Source organism: Natrix helvetica (assembly GCF_964273705.1).
Source record: "Natrix helvetica genome assembly, chromosome: 2".
In the NCBI taxonomy this organism is placed as follows: Eukaryota; Metazoa; Chordata; class Lepidosauria; order Squamata; family Natricidae; genus Natrix; species Natrix helvetica.
In genome coordinates, this window is record NC_138552.1 from 289,560,866 (window position 1) to 289,585,752 (window position 24,887).

Sequence of the window (24,887 nt, forward strand, 5' to 3'; positions counted from 1 at the left end):
TCGTTTCCCCCCCCCCACTTCCCTCCCTCCTGCTTCTCTGTATACAATTGTTTGTGTGTGTGTGCGCGCACGCACATGCTGCATCCCACTCATTGACCCTCCTCCCTCTTCACCATCCTCGCCCCCCCTCCCCTCCAAAAATTGAAATAATGATAATGCCATGTCTCCCCACCGCATCAAAGTATCAGCCCATCAAAAACCAAGAGGCATGAAATGCAAATGGTACGGTGATGGCAAATGGATGGTGTATGATCCCCCTGACGCCAAATGAATTTTAAAAGATGACAATGTATACATGGGGATGGGGACGGGGGGGGGATTAGGATAGTGGAGGAGGAGGAGGAAGGAGAGAGGTTTTGAAATAAACAGGTTATGCCAGCAATAGTTTTCTTGTGTCTCTTTCTCTTTCTTTCTTTCTTTCTTTCTTTCTTTCTTTCTTTCTTTCTTTCTTTCTTTCTCTTTCTCTCATTCTGTCTGTCTCCACCTCTCTCTATTTCTTTTTCTCTATATCTCTCTCTATGTCTCCCTCTCTATGTCTCTCTCCGTCTCCCTGTCTGTCTTCTCTTTCTGTCCCTCTGTCTGTCTCTCTCTCTCTCTGTCTCTGTCTCTCTTTCTCTGGGCCTCCCCCTCTCTCTATCTCCCTTTCTGTCACTGGGTCTGTCTGTCTGTGTCTCTCTGTCTCTCTGTCTGTCTCCCTCTGTGTATGTCTGTCTGTCTGTCTTTTTCTCTCTTTCTCTCTCTCTCTCTCTATCTCTCTCTCTCTCTCTCTCTCTTTCTGTTCCTCTGTCTCTCTTTCTCTGTGTCTTCTCTCTCTCTGTCTCCCTTTCCGTCTCTGTCTCTGTATGTGTGTGTGTGTCTCTCTTTCTTTCTGTCCCTCTGTCTCTCTGTTTCTCTTTCTCTGTGTCTCCTCTCTTACTCTGTCTCCCTTTCTATGTGTGTGTGTGTGTCTGTCTGTCTCTCTCTCTCTTTCTGTCCCTCTGTCCCCCCCTCTGTGTGTGTGTGCGTGTGTGTGTGTCTCTCTCTGTGTGTGTCTTTCTGTCCCTCTCTCTCTGCCTCTGTCTCAGTGTGTTTTTTTCCTTGCTGCTCACTCCTGACAATATTTTTTCACACTTCACCGAGCATCCATTCTGCCTCTTTCCACCCTCTCTCCCCCTCTTTTTTTCCTCCCTCTCCCTCTCTGTATCTCTCTGTCTCTCTCTTGCCTACCTCTCGCTCATGTTTCGGGTCGCGTCACTGCAGCTCCGGTGGATATAATAAGATAGAAAGTATGAGGCTGTTATTTGCATAGAAATAGCATGGAGCCCCTAGGCAGAATTTGCAGGGCGGGAGAAGAGAAGGACACAGGGATCATTTGTCTAAAATTTTAATCTAAACTTTTGCTGAGCCTTTTTGTATTGTTCCCCCCCCCCCTTCCTTCCCTCCCTCCCTCTTTCCCTCCCCAAATCAACTTTCTATCCAAATGCCGGCTGCAAACTCCCACGCTAGACACATATACACACAAGCTGTTTGTTTTAACACAGTGAGGCTTGGGATAAGATCAATCACTTCGTGCCATAGGTATTGTCAGAATTCAGTAGCGTAGATTATAGTTTGCCTTCTTTTTATTCCAAATGAATTATGAAGCGGCAGCTTTCTGTATACATGGAAGTGTCTGACGTGCCTGGGGTTTTATTATCTTTTCTCTTCCCCTTCCACAAACATTAGTTTGATGTACATATTAACCTGACTTCGTATTTTGAACCCTTCTGCACAAAACCTTGGCAGTTTAAACGCAACAAGGTGTAGATTAAAAGACATATTTTGAGAGAGAATGTCTTTGGAAATGTCGAGTTCAATGAAAAATGCCGTGCAGATTTTTTTTTGAAAATAACACTAATGGATATTATTATGGTCCTTTGAGGCACTCTTGACTTCCTGGTCACTTGAATCAAAATTATAGAGTTAGAATAGACCTTTGAGGTCATCTAGTCCAACCCCATGCCCAGGGCAAGAATCTTCCTCCTCTTCCAGGATCTTCTTACTATCCTTTCTAGTCGTTGTTTGAAATCCTCCTGGCTGTTTCACTGCTTCATAGCTCTCATTGTCAGGAAATTCCTCCTTATTTCAAATGTGCATCTCCTTTTGCAAAGCTTACCCTGCTGGACCAATAGAAGAGATAATTGTAGTTCAGGGTTGAACTGAGGGGTCCATGATGCTCTCTTGGCTAGGTTGTTTTCTTGCAGACATTTCATCACTTGGCTAGGTAACGTCATCATTATGAAGGAGTATGGGTTTTGCTCCCTGTAACTTGCCCGGCCAGTGTTGGTGGGGATTGGTTTTCTCCTCGGTAGTTCCTTGATTATGACGTAATTTGCTGCTTGATGGTTTGTCTGGTGTTAATCCCTACTTATCTGAGCGTATGCTGCTGGAGAAAATGTTTCTTCTTACCTGTTTTATTGTCCCCTTTGAATGGTGGGCATATGTGGGTTGTCTCTGTGTGTCTATTGATGGCTGAACAGGGAGCAAACCCCACATTCACTAGCACTGATTATGTTATTTAGTCAGGTAATGAAACGTCTTGCAAGAAAGCAACCTCTGCTTGTAGGCCAGGGGTGTCCAAACTTGGCAACTATTCTGGGAGTTGAAGTCCACAAGTCTTAAAGTTGCCAAGTTTGGACACCCCTGTCGTAGGCACTATGGTATGTTTAGCCTGAAAAGAGAAGACCAAGGGAAGGTATTTGAAGGGCCATAGCAGAGAAGGGGGTAGGAAATGATTCACCATAGTGCCTAAGAGCAAGACTAGCACCAGGAAAACTCTGTGTACTTAGTGGCCTCTGAGCTTAATTGTTAGTTGAATGTGGGTTTTGCTCCCTGTTTTGCCATCAACTGGGACACAGAGACAAACCACACTTACACACCATTCGAAAGGGACAATAAAAAAAGCTAAGAAGGAAACATTCTCTCCAGCCGCATACACTCAGATAAGCAAGGATTAACACCAGGCAAACAATCAAGCAGAAAACAATACCTTAATCAAGGAACTACCAAGGAGAATACCACATCCTCACCAACATTGGCGGGGCAAACTACTGTATATAAACAGGGAGCAAACCCCACACTCCCTCACACTGATGATGCTACCTAGTGGAGTAACGCGCTTTGTAGGAATTCGCTTCCAAGCCCCTCACTATCTTGGAGTTCTCCTATGTATTCTGTCTAGTTAGTCAGCACCCTTTCTCCATAGTGGGGGCTAAAACAGTATTCCAGTGCAGATCTGGGGAGGGCAGGGGGGTGGCCAGGTTGACGGCGCTCGTGTTGGGGGCACCTGTGGTGGTGCTAAGTGCTAAGACAGGACTTCCCTCAGAGCCTCCCTTTTTACTTCCCTCTTCATTATCCTTTCTTCTTCCTTCCCCTCTTTCCTTCTTTTTCCTTCCTTTTGTCCAGACAACTAGACACAAGAACAGTTTTTTCCTGAACACCATCACTCTATTAAACAAATAAACTAATCAAGGAGAGAAGCAACTTAGAACTGAGGAGAAACTTCCTGACAGTTAGAACAATGAATCAGTGGAACAGCTTGCCTCCAGAAGTTGTGAATGCCCCAACACTGGAAGTCTTTAAGAAGATGTTGGATAGCCATTTGCCTGAAACGGTATAGGGTTTCCTGCCTAGGCAGGGGGTTGGACTAGAAGACCTCCAAGGTCCCTTCCAACTCTACTATTGTAAATAATTCCCTCAAACCGCTGTCAAGCCATTCACTAAGGCTCCATTACTATTACTATTAGTCTTCTCATCATTCCTATCACCCATCTCCTCCCACTTATGACTGTAACTTTGTGGCTTGTATCCTTACGATTTATATTGATATTGATCGTTTCCTGATTGCTTATTAGTAACCTTGACTATCACTAAGCGTTGTATCTTTTTATTCTTGATGAATGCATTTTATTCTCCTTATGCACACTGAGAGCATCTGCACCAAAGACAAATTCCTTGTGTGTTCAATCACACTTGGCCAATAAAAGAATTCTATTCTATTCTATTCTATTCTATTCTTCCTTCCCCACTTTTCTTCTTTTTCCTTCCTTCCTCTCTTCCCGTCTTCCCTTCTTCTTCTTTGTGTTTCCTCTTTCCCTTTCTCCTTTCCTGTCCCTTGCATGCGCAAATGTAAAAGGGGAAACATTTCTCCTTTTGTTTTGATTTTAGTTTGTTTTGCTAGCCCTCTGCCAGGGAAAACTAAGTGCCGGAGGCGGGGGGGGGGGGAGAGGGGGCATGGGATGGCCTCCTGCAGCCCTCTGCCCGAGAAAACCTCTGCAATCTTTACCTTGAAAGTTTGATTCCCCCCCCCACCCCCATCTTAAGTGCAGAACTCTACAAATGGATACTCAGGTCTTTTGAACCTTGAACCAGTCATCTGAGGTGTTAGTAATCCTGCCAGCTTTGTGTTTAATAGTGTTTAAAATAAAGAAGTGGCACAGAACCCTCATGTGGGGAAAGCGCTGTTTCCCTCCCAGACGCAGGAAGGTATCGCTGATGAAAAGTACCGTATTTTTCGGAGTATAAGACACACTGGAGTATAAGACACACCAAGATTTTGAAGAGGCAAATTTTTAAAAAAAAGTTTTTGCACTCTGCAGACCTCCCAAAAATGGCCTGGTTTTTGTCAAAAAAAAAAAAGGGCATGCATAGCCTTTAGGAGGCTTCCAGGGTGCTCCTGGGAGCTGGGGTCAATACAATAATACAATACAATACAATACAATACAATACAATAGCAGAGTTGGAAGGGACCTTGGAGGTCTTCTAGTCCAACCCCCTGCCTAGGCAGGAAACCCTATACCGTTTCAGACAAATGGCTATCCAACATCTTCTTAAAGACTTCCAGTGTTGGGGCATTCACAACTTCTGGAGGCAACTTCTGTTCCACTGATTAATTGTTCTAACCCTCCCCAGCCCCCAAGAGCACCCTGGAAGCCTCCTAAAGGCTATGCATGACCATTTTGGTGAAGGGGGCGGGGTTTCAGGAGGCCAAAAATGCTGTATTCAGTGTTTTTTAACTCATTTTAAATGTATTGTCTTTTAAATTCGGTTTGGTTTTTTTTGGATATGGATTTAATCTTTTTTTTTAACTTTTGGGATGTGTGTTTTTTAATGTTGTACGCCGCCCTGAGTCCTTTTGGAGAAGGGCGGCATATAAATACAAACAAACAAACAAACAAACAAACATAAGACGCACCCAGATTTTCACCCTCTTTTTTGAGGGAAAAGGTGCGTCTTATACTCTGAAAAATACGGTGGACAGATTTCTGGAAGTGTGCGTGCACAGACATGTTTTTAATGCATTTCGCACAGATAGCGAGTCTCCCTGTCTTCACTTGGCGTTTGTCACCCACAAGCAAACATGGCTTCCAAAATGGAATGTGCAGTTGGCTGGATTAGCCATGTTATGTCACACAGGTAGTCCTTTGACTTAATGACCACAATCAAGCCCAAAATTTATGTTGGTAACCGAGAGGGTTGCTAAGTAAGCTGTGCTCCATTTTACAACCTTTCTTGCCACCGTTGTTAAGGGAATCACAGCAGTTACACTCGTAACAGGGTTGTTAGGTGAATCTGGCTTCCCCCATTGACTTTGCTTGTCAGAAGGTCGCAAAAGGGGACATGGCAAACGTCATAAAGACATGCCGGTTGCCAAGCAATTTTGATCACATGAACGGTCGTAAGTGTGAAAGACGGTCATATGTCACTGTTGTAACGTTGAAAGGTCACTAAATGAACTGTTGAAAATCAGGGACTACCTGTATAAAAGGCAAAGGTTTCCCTCGCACATACGTGCTAGTCGTTCCCGACTCTAGGGGGCGGTGCTCATCTCCGTTTCAAAGCCGAAGAGCCAGCGCTCTCCAAAGATGTCTCCATGGTCATGGGGCCGGCATGACTAAACGCCAAAGGCGCACGGAATGCTCTTACCTTCCCACCAAAGGTGGTTCCTATTTTTCTCCTTCCATTTTTACGTGCTTTCGAACTGCTAGGTTGGCAGAAGCTGGGACAAGTAACGGGAGCTCACTCGGTTACGTAGCGCTAGGGATTCGAACTGCCGAACTGCCGATCTTTCTGATCGACAAACTCAGCGTATTAGCCACTGAACCACTGGGTCCCTACCTGTATACGGCTCCTTTTTTTTTCTCTTCCTCACATTGAAACGGTGCCTAAATCTGGAATATCCCTGGAGTCTTCTTTGAGCCATCAGCCAAAGGATTTCCTTTCTGGCTCTTGAACCCATGGTTCCGGTCAGCCCCTGGGTCTGATGGAGACCAGGAGGCCCACCGCAGATCTCTCTTGTCATGACAAATGAGATCAAAGTCATAAGGCGAGAATTGAATCTGCCAGGGCCGTCCTTGCCATGCAAAACGGCATTATTATAATTATTAATGCATCGTATGAATCTTTCTGGAGTGGCTCAGCAGGACGATTAGGGTGGATATGAACAGAGGCAACACCTGAAGAATGCTAATTGGAAAGGAAGGAGGGATGAAAAGGAAACAAGGGGCTTGGCTGGAATGAGTGGCGTTTCCCCCCCAGCCTTTCCCTGGAGTTTCTGAAGGTTATTTTGTTCTCCGGCTTCTAGAAGGAGTGAAAGATGGGCTGGCTGGTTGTGTTGTTGTGGCGGGGACATTGACAGCTGCTGTAATCTTCAGACATTCGGGATGCAAGTAGTCCTCGACTTACAACAGTTAGTTCATTTAGTGTGGACTAGGGGTGACATGATAGCAGTGTTCCAATATCTCAGGGGCTACCACAAAGAATAGGATAAGAAGGCAGAAGGCACCTAAAGGCAGGAGAAGAAGCAATGGGTGGAAACTAATCAAGGAGAGAAGCAACTTAGAACTAAGGAGAAATTTCCTGACAGTGAAAACAACTTGCCTCCAGAAGTTGTGAATTCTGCAACACTGGAAGTTTTTAAGAAGAAATTGGACAACCATTTGTTTGAAGTGGTATAAGGTATTCTGCCTAAGCAGGGGGTTGGACTAGAAGACCTCCAAGGTTATTCTATTCTATTCAAATAAGAAGAACGGTTGCAGGAACTGGAAATGTCTAGTTTAATAGAAAGAAGGACTAGGGGAGACATGATAGCAGTCTTCCAATATCTCGGGTTGCCACAAAGAAGAGGGTGTCAAACTATTCTCCAAGGCACCTGAGTGTAGAACAAGAAGCAATGGGTGGAAACTAATCAAGGAGAGAAGCATCTTAGAACTAAGGAGAAATTTCCTAACTGTTAGAACAATTAATCAGTGGAACAGAATTGCCTCCAGAAGTTGTGAATGCTCCAACACTGGAGGTTTTTAAGAAGATGTTGGATAACCATTTGTCTGAAATGGTTTAGGGTTTCCTACCTAGGCAGGGGGTTGGACTAGAAGACCTCCAAGGTCCCTTTCAACTCTGCTATTGTATTGTATTGTATTGTATTGTATTGTATTGTATTGTATTGTATTGTATTGTATTGTATTGAAATAAGAAATTTCCTGACAGTGAGAATAATTAATCGGTTGAACGACTTGCCCCAGTAGTTGTGAATGCTCCAACACTGGACGTTTTTAAAATGTCGGATAACCATTTGTCTGAAGTGGTGTAGGTTTTCCTGCCTAGGCAGGGGGTTGGACTAGAAGACCTCCAAGGTCCCTTCCAACTCTGCTATTCTATTTTTATTTCTAGTGACTGTTCGATGTTACAACGCCACTGAAAAAAGTGGCTTACGACCATTTTTCACACCACTCTCCCATCCCATGGTCACATGGTTTGCGTCCAGATACTTGACAACTGGGTCATATTTATGACGGTTGCAGTCATGTGATCAAAATTTGGATGCTTGGCAACCCGCTCATAACGGTTGCATGGTCCTGGGGTCATGTGATCTCATTTTGACTTCAGACGGGCAAAGTCAGTGGGAAGCCAGATTCACTTCGCAATCGTGTGACCAACTTAAAAAAGTGGCCACTATTTTAATGTGCGCACCTGGAAGTCTGCCTCCAGTCATGTGCCTGAGCTGGGTCCGTTTGTGCCAAGGGGAATGAATTGCAGCAGAAATATTGGCAGAGGCCTTTTTGCTGTTGTCTGGTGAAAATATATGTGCGCTATCTTAACTCTGTTTGTTTGTTTTTATTTTATTTTAAGAAAGCAATTTTGGCTGTGTCAGAGGGGCAGTTGATCAGCCAGGACAGGCATTGCTTGTTCTACCAACATTGTGGAATTTAAGCATCTTTGCTTCAGCATTAAAACACAAGTCTTGAATTTTATTTATTTATTTGCTTTTTTACTATCATTTGGATGTTCCTCGTAAGATAAGATAAGATAACTTTTATTATCGTTTTTTTGTGAGCACACTCGCCCACATTAAAAATGAAATTCTCTTGCCTACTCTCAAAAGAAAGTATGTACCTACCCAAACACATAAGCATGCTATATATATACCGGTAGATAAATATATACCTGCACACACGTGCACGCGCACACACGCACACGCACACTCACACACACACAAACACACACACACATGTATTAATCTCTGTCCATTTTGAATACATCGAGGAAATTTGAGAGTTCACAAGGTTGATGCTACATGGAACAAAACTGTGACTGAATCTGGATGTTCTGCTTCGGATACCCTGAAGCCCACTCCCAGAAGGTAGCAAAGAAAACAGGTTGTGAAGAGGATGTGTAGCGTCCCAGACAATCCTGTGGACTCTGCTCAAGCCTCCCTTGTGTGCCCTGTCCTGGATAGAAGGAAGTGAAGTACCGATCATCTTTCCAGCAGTCCTCACCACTCTCTGCTCCGCCTTCCTGTTCGAAGCAACAACGCTTCCAAACCAGACAGTAATGCAATATGACAGGATGCTCTCAATGGTCCCTCTGTAGAAAGTGGTAAGGACATGTCCTTGGTGTTTTTTCGGCAGCAGCACCGCCGTTTGGGATGGAGAGTTCCAGATTGTGTGTAGATGCCTTGTTTGGTCTGGCCATCATGACATCTTATCGGAGGATGGAGCTTGTCCTTTAACAATTCAAGTTCTGATAACCTCAGGATGATGCTGATGCTAATTCTGGGAGCGTCAGATGGAACAGCCCCCCACCCCCCCAAGAAGCCAAGATCTAGATCAATGTTTATCAACCTTGGAAACTTGAAGATGTTTGGACTTTGACTCCCAGCATAGCTGGCTGGGAAATTTTGAAATCTAGACATCTGCATGTTGTCCAAGATTGAGAACCACTGATCTAGATTGTAGACGGAGTCTTCCGTATTTTGCTGGAGAGAAAACCACATCAGCTCATTGGGCTATTGCTTATTTCTTGATTGTTGTTCTGTTATCAATCTTGCTGTTCATTTCTGCTCATCTGGGTGTTGATTGCTGGGGAGGAGGTGTTTTGGTCTTTTTGTTTCCTTTTTGGATTATTTATTGTCTCTTTTGAATGGCATGTAGTTGTTGTTTATCTCTATGTGCCCGGTGATGGCTGATTTGTTTGAATGCCAGGCTTCCAGGAATTTTCTAGCTTTTTTGGATTCGCCTTAGACTAGGATGCTCACCGTTTCCGCACTGAAACCATGGTTTTTTCTGTCCATGTGTTGTAAAATCAAAATCGTTTCATCAGCTTTTTTTCTTTTGAATTACAATCCACACAAACCAACATTTCACAGAGGCCACTCCTTATTGTAATGCTTCGCTCACCAGGGGAAAACCCAGATTTGCAAACAGCTCTTCGAATATATCATGTAGTAGCCTACCATGAATTTCTTGTGAACTAAAATGATGAAGGCATTTTATTTATTTCTCCGACTTTAAATCAATGCCGAGTAGACCTTTCCATTCTGATGCTGGGCATGGAGTGCAATGAGGGAGATTTGAAGGCAAGGGGAAAAAATGAGTCCTTTTATACTCTTAAAACATTGTGGGAAAGAGATGACAGGGGTATAATTCCATTTACCAGGTGCTTGGGGTTTTAATGTGGAGGTGTTGAAGAACTGTGTACGTTTAGTGCCCTACTTCTTCTAAAATAAAAGATCACAGGGCTGATAGCAGGAGCAGAGCACAGTTTAATAATCTCTAAGCATTAGACCAAGCCTGTATGTTTCTAACTCAAGGAGTTTCCCTTGTTGAATACTCATGAATTGAAAAATACAGAAGCAGCCCAGATGTTCCTTCACTATCTTAAAGGTGCTTCTTCAAAGGGCAACTGGACTTTGTTTTTTCCTTGAAGATGTTCCACTACTCATCCAAGAAGCTCCGAACTCGATTAAGGGCCAACCTCCCATAAATCGCTATAATATGAGAGTAAAATGAAGTCCCTTGTGCCTCTGGGCATCTTTTATTAAAAATGCTGCCTAGTTTCTCCAAACATTATTGGACTCCAGTACCCATTAGCCGCATCAAGCATGACCTCGTGATCCTTGATAGTAAAAAGGGTGGCCAACAGCTCCTAGATCAATTGTCCATATCTGGTCTTAATGGAAACCATCCCTAAGGCCGTTAGAAAATTCCAGAAGCAAATTTTATTGGGGAGAAGGGAAGGGAGCTGTAAAATGAAGCTTCCTTCCTTCCTTTTTTCTCTTCCTCTCTTCTCCTCTACTCTCCCTCTTTTCCTTCCTGCCTTCCTGTCTTCCTTCCTTCCTTTTTTCTCTTCCTCTTTTTTCATCTCATCTCCCTCTTTTCCTTGATGCATTCCTTTTTTCCCTTCCCCTCCTCTCCCTCTTTTCTTTCTTTTCTTCCTTCCTTCCTTTCTTCCCTCCCTCCCTCCTTTTTCTTTTCCTTTCCTTGCTCCTTCCTTCCTTCTTTCCTTCCTTCCTTCCTTCCTTTTTCTCCTCCTCTCTTCTCCTCTACTCTCCCTATTTTCCTTCCTGCCTTCCTTCCTTTTTTTCTTCCTCTCTTTTCCTCTCATCTCCCTCTTTTCCTCCCTGCCTTTCTTTCTTCCTATCTTTCTTCCTTTTTTCTTTCCCTCTCTTTTCCTTTCATCTCCCTCTTTTCCTTCCTTTCCTTTTTCCCTTCCTCTCCTCTCCCTCTTTTTTTCTTTCTTTTCTTCCTTGCTTTCTTTCTTTCTTCCCTCCCTCCCTCCTTTTTCTTTTCCTTTCCTTGCGCTCGCCTTCCTTCCTTCTTTCCTTCCTTGCTTCCTTTCTTCCTTCCTTCCCCCTTTCCTCTCCTCTCCCCTCCTCTCATCCACTCCCCCCCCTTCTCCTTCCGCTGAGCTGCTAGACTACTTTGAAACTAACTAAATGCAAGATCCAAATGTGCCTAGAAACCGCCTCTTTCAGAGATGGCACATATCGGTGCATGGGTCACAGGAAAAGTGGGCTACATTCAGTCATGCCAACCTTGCCAGGGACAGCGGATCAGCAAAGAGGGAAGACTGGGTTTGATGGGGGTGGGTGTTTAATCTAATTTTTCCTTGAGAGCAGGTTAGAGGAAGTTTAGAACGGAACAGAAAGAAGCAGCTTCCATTTGGGGAGAGGATTTCTTTCTTTTGTTTAGAAAAAAAAAATGCTGCTGTGATTTCCATCACCAGCCAGCAGATCCAGGAGCTGCTGGAAGCAAAAGGGAGCTGTTATTGCAGACGCCACTTAGTGAGAGACTGTAGAGGCCCTCCAGTTTACTGCTGCTGACAAGCAGCGAAAATGGCCTAATATATACTGTCTGCAGCTGCCCTTTAAATTCCGTTTTGGAGTTCAAGACAAATGAGCCCTCCCACCTCCACCCCAGAGCATCAGGATGCTTCAAGGGAAGCACCGTTGAGAGGCTGCCATATTTACTTGTCTCGGTGTTTTGATAGCGGAGGCAGCAGCCTGGATTCAGGCTGAGTTGTGGGAAGACAGCCGACGGATGCTGATGAAGAGCCTGTAGGGAAAGATAGAATCCCATAAACCAGGGGTGTCAAACTCAAGGCCCACGGGCTGGATCCAGGCCACAGGGTGCTCAGATCTGGCCCACAGATCCACCCTGGAAACAATGAAGGACCGGCCTGCAGTGCCTCTGCCAGCAAAAACTCAGGGGTCCCAAGCTGTGTTTTCAGCTGCAACAGCCTCCTGCAACCCTCTGCAAGTGAAAAAGGAGCTTAGGAGTGTCAAACTCAAGTCCTACAGGGTGCTGGCCTAGGGGCCAACCTGGAAACAGTGAGGGACTGGCCCGTGGTGCCTCTGCCAGCAAAACCGTGTCCCTCCCGAGCTCTGGCAGAGAGTTGTGGGAGGCCGTTGCAGCTTAAAACGGAGCTGAGGACCACTTTTTCGCTGGCAGAGGCACCGTCGGCCACACAGCTGCCAACACAGTTGCTTAGTGACTATTCAAAGTTCCTTCATACCTCAACCTTCAATTTCAAGTTCTCTCTCTCTCTCTCTTCCTCTCTCCCTCCCTCTCTCTCTCTCTCTCTCTCTCTCTCTCTCTCTCTCACATACACACAGACACACACACAGTAATTTGCAGCATCCTGTGCTCATGTGACAACCCCCCCCCCCAATTAACAACGTTATTCTCCTGGAAATCGGCATTTGCTTCTGGTTTCTGTCCAAAAACATGCCCTTCGTGGAGAATGGACTTGCTTAACAACCCCTGCAAAAAAAGATTGTAAAATGGGGTGCAGTTTATTTATTTTTTATTTATTAATCCAATTTATATGCCGCACCCTCTCCACCAAGGGACTCGGGGCGGTGTGATGACCCACTTAACGACCGGTACGACTTACGGCCATAATTCCCGGGCTCAATGATGGCCGTAACTGGCCATTTTGTGAGCGTGAACCAAACCTGGTTCTCCAAATTCCACTTATGTTCCCGTGTCCCCTCCCTCCCCAAAAAATCAAAAACAAAACCCAAATTCTGCTATTTTAGCTAAAGGAGACCTGCTAACACCCCCAGGCAAGTTTCTGCGGCCATTTTAGGGAGGAAAAACACACAAAGGTGCCACCTAAACCAGGACATTTTCTGGCCTGTTTTTGTTTTGGAGACAATGCGGTTGTGGGTTTGTTTCTCTTTTCCCTTTTTTCTTTGTTCTTGTTTTATTTTTATTCCCCCCCCCTTCTTCCCCTGCCGTTGATAAAATCTAAATGAAACAGGTATATAATGCCCGCCGCCTGTTTGAAAGACTCGAGCCATAAAAATAACAAATGGCATGTATTTGCTCGAATGTCAAAGTTATGAGTTTATTTTGTAATGATGTGCTCCTGCTTTCATGAGGTAAACTGGCCGTGGCAGAGGTGTTATTAGTAATATGGACCCAGCAGAGCAGAAACCCGAGTGACCGAGAGATCAGCGTATCAGTCAGGGAGAGGGCAAATGGGAAGAGATAGCGGGGGAATGAGAAACACGGCGCCTGGCGCGCGGCGGAGATTAGGAGACGGGCCCTGCGCGCGGGAGGCTGGTGGTCAGGGGCGCCTGCTTGGAAGCGCCTTCTGAGGAGGTTGTGCGGGTTTGCCTGGTGTGATATTTCCCCTGCCCCCCATTTTATTTACTTCTGGAGCCAGGTGGGCAAAGGTGGATTTCAGCCAGGTATCCTCCGATGGCTGTTTGCGTGAGGAGAATAGATGTGATGCTCTCACTTGTTCTTGGCTGTACACCAAGGAGGATTTTGCTGTTTTTTTAAAAAACAATTGTGTTATTGCAAAATGCAGAAGTTAGGAATGTAAAGGTCCCTTCCCCTTCCCCCTTCATTCCCCTCCCCTTCCATCTTCCCCCCCTCCTCTTATTTCACTATCCTTCCCTTCTCTTCTTCCACTTTCCTCCCTTCCCCTCTCCTCTCCTCCTCTTTCCTTTCCCCTCCTCTTCTACTTCCTTTCCTTCCCTACTTCCAAATTCCTTCCTTTCCCTTTTTTCACTTTCCTTCCTTTCCCTTCTTCCGCTTCCCTTCCCTTCTACCATTTTCCTTTCCTTCCTTTCCCTTCTTCCACTTTCCTCTCCTTCCCCCTCCTCTTTTTCCACTTTTCTTCCCTTCCCTTCTCTTCTTCCATTTTCCTCCCCTCCCCTCTCCTTCCCCCTCCTCTTCTTCCACTTTTCTTTCTTTCCCTTCCTTTCTTCCACTTCCCTTCCCTTTCTTTCTCTCCTTCCCCTCTCTCCTCCCCTTCCCCCTCCTCCTTTTCCACTTTTTTCTTTCCCTTCTTCCACTTCCCTTCTTCCACTTTCCTCTCTTCCTCCCCTTCCTGCATTTCCCATCCTTTTTCCTTTCCCTTTTCATGGACTGGACAAACAAACACTGTCACACACTACGAGAATTTAACTGCATACGGTTGTCTGTTTTTTCTTCCTGTATATATTTTTCTAATGCATGCTGTATTAGCCACTTTGTTGGCTTTCTATAGATAGAAAGAACAACAGCAACAAAAGCATTTTAAAGCTCATTGGGTGCTTTTAAAAAAACTGGCAATGTTCTTTTTCTTGCCCCTTTCTTTGCACAGGTGCTTGGAAGAGAGGTGTACACTTCTAATAACCAGCTGGGTGGCGTCCAGATCATGCATAACAACGGAGTGACCCACAGCACTGTGTGTGATGACTTTGAAGGTGTCTACACCATTCTGCAGTGGCTCTCATACATGCCAAAGGTACATTTTCCTCCTCTTGTTTCTTTATTTAAACGATTTATGCATCGCATAGCCATGAACGTCAGCCAACAGTCAGAAGACATGACGAAAAACTCCTTAATCTCACAACATATGGACAGGTTCAACCCTAGTTTCAACTGAAAACTGTAGGCATTTTAGACCAACCCAAATCCAAAAATGCTGGAGACTTCACAATTTATTCCTTACAGTTCAAAGCATTGCTTATCCCCCACACACCAAAAAAGCTGGTATTTAGAGATATACAAGTAATCCTCAACTTACAATCACAATTGAGCCCAAAATTGCTGTTGCTAAGTGAGACAGTTGTCAAGTGAGTTTTGCTCCATGCAGGCTAAGATGCTGACCTTGTCGATCAAAAAGTTGGCAGTTTGGTGGTTCAAATCCGTAGCACCGCTTAACAGAGTGAGCTCCTGTTCCTTGTCCAAGCTTCTGCCATCCTAGCAGTTTGAAAGGATGTTAAAATGCAAGTAGAAAAATAGGAACCAACTTTAATGGGAAGGGAACAGCATTCTGCGCGCCTTCGGCGTTTAGTCATGCCGGCCACATGACCACGGAGATGTCTTCGGACAGGGCTGGCACTTCGGCTTTGAAATGGACATGAGCACCGCCCCCTAGAGTCGGGAATGACTAGCATATATGTGCGAGGGGAACCTTTATCTTTACCTATATGACCTTTCTTGGCATAGTGGTTATAAAATCATAAATACTGGTAGTCCTTGACTTACGACCCCAATTGAGCCCAACATTTCTGTTGTTAAATGAGATATTTGTTAAGTAAGTTTTGCCTCATTTTGCGACCATTCTTGGCATAGCTGTTAAGTGAATCACTGCAAGTTAGTAATCCATTTTCTTAAGTGAATCTGGTCATAAGTCCACTTTTTTCAATGGTGTTGCAACTTTGGTCACTAAATGAACCGTTGTAAATCAAGGACCACCTGTATATGCCAGTTGCCAAGTGTCCGAATTTTGATCATGTGACCATGAGAATGCCACAACGGTCTTAAGTGCGCAAAACGCTTATGTGTCCCTTTTTTGAGTGCCTTGGGATCTTTGGTCACTAAATGAACGATTGTAAGTTGAGGACTACTTGTATCTACTTGTAAGTTGAGGACTACTTGTAAGGGTCTTATTTTCTTTTGACACCCGAATAAGCGCTTGGCCTTATTTTCGGGGAGATCTTACTATTTTTGAGGTGCTGCAGGAGGCCCCTTAACCTCAACCCACGGCCCGTGGATCAGCTGATTCAGAGAGGGCCGGAAGTTCTGTCTCTGTTTCTGGCACACTCTAGCCAGCCCTAGCATCGCTTGGGCCTGCCCCTCTTTTTGCGGCCGTCACTAAGAGAAGCAGCACGGTAGCTAGCGTTTAAATATTTTTGGGGAGGGCTTATTTTCAAGAGAGGGCTTATTTTAGCACATGCTCTCAAAAGCCCAATTGGGCTTATTATCCAAGGAGGTCTTATTTTGGGGGAAACGGTAATAATATCCTCAAAGAGTGATTTTTCTCTCCAAACAGATAACAAGACAGAGGCTTTCTAACTGACATGGTTTTCTCCAGGAAGGAAGGATAGGCTGAAAATTAGAATCATAAGACTGTGCAATAACTTTGCTTTCTGGCTTGTTTCTTTTGTACTAGAGTGTGTTCAGTCCAGTCCCGATGCTCATTGTGAAGGACCCGATAGACAGAACAATTGAATTCCTCCCCACCAAGGCCCCCTACGATCCTCGCTGGATGCTTGCTGGACGACCTCACCCAAGTATGTGGACTTCAGAACGTGGATTCAATCCGGATGAAGTGCGCAGGGGGGCTCGTTATGCTTGATATAACTCCCATTATTTATCCTTTTTCATATTTGATAAAGCTGCTCATCTCATAATCAAGTAATTCTGGGCGGCCTACTGCCCACTTAATAACAATGCTGTCAACGTTCCGACTCATGGACCCAACCAAAGCAGGCGCCCTCGAGACGATCCAATCTCTTTAATGCAAAACTTTATTGAGTACCTTGGCACCGATGAGGGCAGAACCAGATCTAACTAATTCCCGTGCAAACCCACATAATTAAAGTATAGGATTCTCCCTCCCCCTATTAGTGCAGGTCACATTGTCCAATTGAATGTCATTTAATTGGACTTGACTTTAATGCAGCTAGACAGCGCCTGAATGCTAGTTGTTGAAGTACTGAATGGTCCTTTCTGTAAAATGGGCTGCTTTCACCATTTTGGAAGCGATTTGAGCTTGAAGCAGTATTAAGTAATGTTGGAATGCTAGATACAGGTAGTCCTTGACTTACAACCACAATTGGGACCGGAACCTCAATCTCTAAGCAATGCGGTCCTTCAGTAAAACATCATATGACTAAGCCAGATTTTTATGATTTATTTATTTTTTGCCCTGAATGTTAAGTGAATCACGCGCAAATTAAGTGAATCTGACTTCCCCCATTGACTTTGCTTGTTAGAAACCGGTCGTGTGATCAAAATTCAGCTGGTTGGCAGCAGACTCGTATTTATGACAGTCGCAGTGGCTTGGAGTCCCATGATCCCCTTTTGCAACCTTCTGATAAAAAAAAAGTCAATGAGGAAGCCAGATTCACTTAACAACCATGTTCTTAACTTAACAACTGCAGCGATCCACTTAACAACTGTGGCAAGGAGGGTCATAAAATGGGGCAAATCTAACTTAACTGTTTCATTTAGCGACATAAATTTTGGAGTGGTTGTGGTCGTAAGTGAAGGATTACTCGGTATTTTGTATGCAAATTTTCAAATTTCTGCCAGAAATCAAAATACGAACGAAGGAGTTTCCAAGCCTTCTTTTCAAAAGCCTGCTTGTCCAGGCTTGTTCTGAAAAAAATGTGCTAACAGACACTCTGGTAAAGGGGGTAGCCTTCCAATGATTCTCCTAAATTCACAGGCGTGCTCTGAGATGGGGCGGCCCCCTCTGCTTTAGGTCAGTGAGCTCACCTTCTGCATACAGGTCCTTCCCCCAACCTCCTCAAATCTGGCCTCTAGCAGTCGTAGGAAGTCATCTACGCCTTGCAGTTGGGGGGGCTCTCCTCTAGTGGAGGGCTGCTAGTCACTCCCTTGCTTCTCCCTCTAGTCCAGGGGTGTCCAAACTTGGGAACTTTAAGACTTGTGGACTTCAACTCCCAGAATTCCCCAGCCAGCCATGCTGGCTGGGGAATTCTGGGAGTTGAAGTCCACAAGTCTTAAAGTTCCCAAGTTTGGATACCCCTGCTCTAGTCCCTCTGTGATAGTATTCACTGTGGCTCTGGGGGATGAGCAGAGGTGTCCATAGCATTCTAGGTGGATCTCAGCTAAGTCAAGGAATAGGGCTAACAGGTCTGAGTCCCTATCAGACTTTCCCCTCAACCGGGGCAGTTCGATCAGCACTGCTCCTCCCTCCTCTTGTCGGACTTTGTATGCTTGTGCTTGAAAAATTAGGGCATTTTTAGGAAACCTTACAACTTCTAGCTCCTACTTAGAACGAAGCCGTTGACAATGGTAGTTTTTTTTTTCCCCCTGGCAATTTGGGGTCTAATGTTCTTCCCCTTCCTTGCTTCTCCCCTCCTCAAATCATCTTGCTGGCAATTCATCTGCCTTGTCTTGAGTCTCCATGCTCCAAACAGGAGTGACTTTGGTTTCTAATTTAGTAGAGGCGTTGAGGGTAGCAGATGATTTTCCCCGATAAGTTAAGGGAGAGATCTCTTAGGTGAAAAGTTAAAGCCGTTTATTAGGAGAGATAGCGCCGCGATATTCTTCAAACTGACGCTCAACACGAGGCCCCGGAATCGAAATGATCAGCTCTCTGGACTCTTCGATGAAGAGATAATTTTAAAATAGATGGCCACGTTTTACAGCGGGTGGGTGGGTTGGGGGGGGGGGAAACGGGTATATTAGAACACAGTAATTTCAAGTTTAGGCTTGATAAAACACTTTCCATTCTGTTGGAGTCAGCAAAGGTTGGCGTCCCTACATCTCCACTTTTAATTGGTTTTGCACTCGGCTTTGGGGAGAAGAGAGGACTTTTTCGCAATTATTACAAAACAGAAAGGGGCAGAAACACGGAGCTTCCCCTTCCTCCTCCTTTGGTTTTTGTTTTTGGAGTGGTTTTGGAGACAATGTTTGTGCAATGGAGGAATCAGAGAAAGCCAATTCAGGGTAGCGGCAAGAGAGAAAGTTGGCATTAACGCTTAGAGCAGGTTGGATCTTGATATTGTGTTTTTCAACATTAGCTTGATTAGAACTCAGGTTTTCCTATTCCTACTCCAGCCTCTTTAGCTACTGCTAGCCCATAGGCCAGCATTGCCCAGGTATTTGTTTATAGGGGGAAAATGTCCAGACCAAACATAATTTCTAATGTTGGATTTTCCCCCACCTCCACCCGTGGAGTACTGTGAAGCCATTACCATGGCAACTCCACTGTGCTGTACAGTAGAAGCCATTTAAAGGCACAACAGGCTGCCTCTTAACAGAATACAAATCCTGAGGGGTGTTAGGGGTGTCTTATCCCCACAGTATTTTTCTCCAGAGAGTAAGTCACGTGTGTATCAAGTTTGATGGAAATTGCTCAAGCTGTTCCAGAGTTACGCTGGAACACACAGACACACACACACAGAGCCATTTTTTAAAATATAGACTAGACAGGTGTTTTTCAAACTTGGCCACTTTAAGATGTGACGGGGAGGTGGGAGGAAGCTCATGGATTTGTATTTGATTTCTGTTGGTTTCTGTTCTGATGTTGGGACTCTAGAAAGGGTGCAGAGAAGATCAACAAAGACGATTAAGGGACCGGAGGCTAAAACATACAAAGAATAGTTGCAGGAATTGGTTACGTCTAGTTCAGGGGTGTCCAAACTTGAGAACTTTAAGACTTGTGGACTTCAATTCCCAGAATCCCCCAGCCAGCATTCCCCAGCCAGCATGGCTGGCTGGGGAATTCTGGAAGTTGAAGTCCACAAGTCTTAAAGTTCTCAAGTTTGGACACACCTGGTCTAGTTTAATTTAGAAAAAGGTCTAAGGAGGTGACATGATAGCAGTTTTCCAATATTTGAGGGTTTGACACAGAGAAGTCGGGGTCAGCCTATTCTCCAAAGCACCTGAAGGCAGGACAAAAGGCAATGGATGGAGACCAATCAACCAACCTAGAACTGAAGAGGAATTTCCTGACAGAACAAATAATCTGTGAGATGACTTGCCTCCAGAAGTTTTGGGTGTTCCAACACTGGAGATTTTCAAGAAGAGACTGGACAACCATGTGTCTGAAGTGGTGTAGGGTTTCCTGCCTGAGCAGTGGGTCGGCCTAGAAGACCTCCAAGGTCCCTTCCAACTCTGTTATTCTGTTATTCCTTGTTGAGTCACATTTTTAAGTTCTCACAAACTCCAGAGGGACACTTTCTTCCCAACACAAGGGCTGGGTCAACATCTGGAAGGCTTGGGCAGCTTTGACATCCTAGAGGCCTTTGAGGGTCCTTGCTTTGGATTTTCCTAATTTGGTACTAACCCACTATTTTGAACATTGTTTGCAGCTGGATTAATGGCAACATCACTTTGCCTCGAGCGCACGGGTGTCAAACTCACGGCGTCACCTTGCGGTCACGTGACATTTCACAACATTTTTCCCATTCACGGAGCTGGGGTGGGCGTACGCATCCGGCCCATAGGCCGCCCATTAGACACCCCTGCTTTAGGATTTCAACAGCTGCCCAAAATATTTCAGATGTTGGCCCAGCCCTTTGTCGTGGGAAGAGGTCCCAAAACAAATCCGAGACCTTCAAGCAGTGTTTCTCAACCTCAGCAAATTTTAAAAAGTGTGGACTTCAATTCCCCAGCCAGCATGTTGGGGACTTCTGGGAGTTGAAGTCCAAACACTTGAAAGTTGCCAAGGTCGAGGAACACTTCCCTTCAAGCCTATATGCCATTCTGCTGTGGTGTGGACCATCACTCAAATAATCTGCCACCCCGCCACTGTCAATTATCGGCCTCTTCGTTGCTAGCATTGCCCATTTGGGTGGAGGAAGCCTAATAACTTATGTTTAGAAAAAGATAACACGTAATTTAGAAAACTGAAGAGGCTTGAAAAACAACAGCTTTAATGCCTTAGATTTCTTTTGAAAAATGCTTGCTGTATCTTGAAAGAAAGGAGGGGGGGGGGAGAAACACCCTGTAGAGTTATTTATTTAAACCAACACAAATTCCCTCTTCTACCCGCGTGTCCCGTCGTTTAACTACAGCTGATGCTTTCTGCTGATAAATGGCCCTCTTTTTATGCAGACGAGCAAATTAAAGAGACAACCCTTGGTGAGGCCGGGCAGAGGGGTTTTGTCGTTATAATATGTCTCTCCTGGTGCTATTTGTTAAAAATGGGACATTCGTTTTTTAAAGGTGATCTGGGGCAAAATGTACGCTGATATCCCACCTGTCGGTGGCAGGGTGGATGAAAGTCCAAAATTGTGAGAGCGGTGTGTCTCAGCTTCTGAGAATAAGCAAAGTAAAGCTGATAAGAGAGGCTAGATAAAGATTCTTTTGAACAATAACAGAATAACAAGAGTTGGAAGGGACCTTGTAGGTCATTTAGTGCAACCCCCCCCCCCGCCCAAGCAGGAGACCCTACACCCATGACGGCAAACATATGGCACACGTGCCACAGGGGCAGCGGTGGGTTCCTGCCAGTTCCAACCTCTTCTATAGAAGAGGTTCCACAAATCTACAGTGCCGCTTAGAACCGGTTCCAGCTCCCTCCCCCTGCCCATCCGCACATCATCAAGATGAAGAGCGAGGAGAGGAATTCTGGGAGTTGAAGTCCACAAGTCTTAAAGCTGTCAAGTTTGAACACCCCTGGGGTTTTTTTTCCTAAAGGGTTAGGGGTGCAAGGGTCTTGTCACTTGACAGCTTTAAGACTTGCACACTTCAATTCCAGAGTTCCTGAGCCAACATGACTGGAGGAGGAATTCTAGAGTCTCCCACTCAGTCGCATGGCTGGCAAGCCACTCCCACCTGGTCACATGGCCAGCAAGCCACTCCCACCTGGTCACATGGCTGGCAAGCCACTCCCACAAAGCAGGCCTACAGAAGAGGTTCTAAAAAATTTTGAAACCCGCCACTGCACAGGGTACAAAGCCCTCTCTGTGGGCACATGAGCCATCGCCCCAGCTCAGCTCCACTGCACACGTGCCGGTGCCTCCTGCCAGCCAGCTGATTTTGGGGTCTCTGCCGCACATGTGTGGGTGACAGGGTGCATGCAAGAGACACGCACGCATGCTTTATGTGTGCGCATGCACAGGGGATGAGGGGGAGCAGAGGGGAATGCGGTGCGTTCCCCCCCCCCCCCGTATCCCCTTTTTTATCTCAGGAGGCTTCAGAGAGGCCTGCTAGGCCCAAAACAGGGTGCGGGCGGGGTGGGTGGGGGTAGCATGTGCATATGGGGGGGGAGCGCAAGGGGTGGTTGCCCGCTCATGCGCAGAGGTGCGTGAGGGGGTCACAGACACATTTCATTATGAGTGTGGCCACGCGTACTTTCGGCACGCAACAACAAAAGGTTTAGCCATCACTGCCCTACAGCATTTCTGACAGATGGCAGTCCAGTCTCTTCTTGAAAGCTTCCCGTGAATGTTTTAAACATTTATTTATTTATTTGTGTCCCAGCATTATTATTATTATTATTATTTTTACAAATAACTCAAGGCAGTGAACATAACCAAGGCATTTTCCTCCTCCTATTTTCCCCACGACAACCACACCCTGTGAGGTAGTTTAGAATTATAGACTAAATCCTTCCTCAACATTCAATGGCTGTATTCAGACAAAACGTCTATACAAGTCAGGAAAAGGTCTTACAAACTCCCTTGCTAGGATAGTGTTAACCTGGGTTACTTTTTAAAGTGACTTAAGCTGTTGAAATCCAGCCTGTGTGGTCAGTGCATTGTATGAAGGGAGTAGATAAGTTAATTCAGTGAACGGGTTAAACATATTGTGTCCTGTCAGTTTCCAGCTGATCTTTGACTTTCTCTGGGCAAGCGAGCAAATTTAAAAACATAGCAGTGGGCTGCTGATACACACCATTGTCTTCTAAAAATGCTGGAGTGACCTATTGGGAACCTAAGAAAGGCAATAAAGATGCAATAAAGATGCTTTTCTGTATGCCATTGTTGGCAATAAAGATACTTTTCAGTATGCCATTTCTCTTTTTAATTTTGCCTAATATTTAAGAAACTGAAAAACTGAGTGAACAGAAGCCGTAATATGGACATCAAGAAGAAATGGTGGTGATCTCAGTGTTATGGAAACTTAGCCATTGGTTCTAGAACGCCTAAATATTTATGTAGGTGAGGAGTGTCCAACCTTGGCAATTTTAAGACCTGTGGATTTTAATTCCCAGAGTTGTCCAGTTGCCTATGCTAGCTGGGGAATTCTGGGAATTGAAGTCCACAAGTTCAAGACAAGCTCTCTGTCTCATAATAGAAAAGAAAAGAATGAGTGGAAGAGTGGAGAAATGATAGTTGGGAAGCTCTCTTTATTATCTTCTTCTTGGACAACTTGGATGTTGGGAAGAAAATGTCTATGGAGATTCTCAGTCATCCAGGTTGTCTCAAAGGTGCTTTTTTTTTTAAAGCCTTTTTTTTCTTGAAGATGTTTGGATGTTTCTCATCCAAGAAGCTTCTTCAGTTCTGAAGACGTGTCACAGAAAAACAAAGAGTTTTTGTTTTTAAAAAAACCCAATTGCCTTTAAAAAAAGAACACTTTTGGGACAAGGAAAGAAGATTCACCATTCCAGTAGAACTCAAGTCTTCTCTTCTGTTCTCCAAACCATCATCTTCCACGGCACCAAGTCATGCTAAGTTTCCACTTTTCTTAATATTTCCCCTTTTCTCCCTATCTTTACAGCTCAGAAGGGCCAGTGGCTGAGTGGTTTCTTTGATTACGGCTCTTTTTTGGAGATCATGCAGCCCTGGGCTCAGACGGTTGTGGTTGGGAGAGCCAGGTAAGTCTTTAAGAACATTAACAATAGCAGCAACAGTAATAGTCATGCCTAGAGCACTTTGGCATCCTCAGAGCACTTAAGATTCTTGTTATTAGTATAAGGACCCTGTAAGTTAGCAGGATAACGGAATTAAAAAGGAATCAGGGTCGTTGTGTGTTATTGGCAAATGCAAAACACAGAACTACTGAGATGCAAAATATTTTGCATTCAAAATGCTCTGAGCTTCAGAAAGCTCTTCTGATCTTTACAAAAGCGTCTTGAGGCTAGGTCTAATTGTTTGGGACATGTTCTGAGCAGGAATCAGGAGCTTAACAGATTAACAGAGTTGGATGAGACCTTAATAATAATAATAATAATAAATTTGAATTTATTAGCCGCTCCCTCTCCACACAGGACTCGGGGCGGCGTACAATAGAACATATAAAACATAAAAACATATGTGCAAACACATAAACTATCCAAATACACACATATACAAAGACATACATGCACGGAGGAGGTAACAAATTACATCACATTAGGAATGTTAAAAATCAGCCATTAAAATACCCCATTAATAATAACACAATTTAAAATTCAAAAGGACTGTCAGGAGGAATAAGAAAAAATTACGGTTGAGCCAGGCCAGATAATTGAAAGAGGTGGGTCTTCAGCTGTACACGGAAGGAGCGGAGATCGGAAGTAATCCGGATGTCACGGGGGAGGTCATTCCACAGGGCTGGGCCCATCACAGAGAAGGCTCTGCTCCTGGGTGTCGCCCCCCGACACTGTTTAGTGGATGGCACCCGAAGAAGTCCCTCTCTGTGTGAGCGGATTGGTCGTAGGGATGTATGGGGCAGGATGCGATCCCGCATGTAACTAGGTCCTGTGCCATGAAGCGCTTTAAAGATCGTAATCAAAACCTTGAAACGCACTCGGTAGACTACAGGAAGCCAGTGCAGCTCGCGCAGGAGAGGTGTTACAGGGGAGTATCTAGTCCTCCCCATAATCACCCGCGCGGCCGCATTCTGGACCAACTGCAGTCTCCGAGTGCATCTCAAGGGAAGCCCCATGTAGAGAGCATTGCAGTAGTCCAGGCGAGACGTCACCAGCGCATGGGTGACTGTGCGTAGGGCATCTAGTCCAACCCCCCGCCGGAGGGGACCCTACACCCGTGATGGCAAACCTATGGCACGTGTGCCACAGGTGGCACGCGGAGCCATATCTGAGGGCACGCAAGGCATTGCCCTATGTCAGCTCCAGCGCTCTGGCCAGTTGATTTTCAGCCTTCCGGAGGGCAGGGAGAGGCCCTTTTCCGCCCACCCCAGGCTTCAGGAAAGCCTCCGGAGCCTGTGGATGATGAAAAACAG

At 45.1% G+C, this 24,887-nt stretch overlaps 1 protein-coding gene across 4 annotated transcripts in view; it reads left to right on the plus strand.

Moving 5' to 3' along the window:
- Nucleotides 1–24,887, plus strand: part of ACACA (acetyl-CoA carboxylase alpha) — a 298,570-nt gene that overhangs the window by 227,254 nt on the left and 46,429 nt on the right. For all 4 annotated transcript variants that reach the window (XM_081945356.1, XM_081945358.1, XM_081945357.1 and 1 more), the window contains 3 exons: nt 14,395–14,538; nt 16,192–16,312; nt 23,442–23,538. In XM_081945356.1, coding sequence (XP_081801482.1) covers nt 14,395–14,538; nt 16,192–16,312; nt 23,442–23,538 — 362 coding nt within the window. The remainder of the gene's footprint in view (nt 1–14,394; nt 14,539–16,191; nt 16,313–23,441; nt 23,539–24,887) is intronic.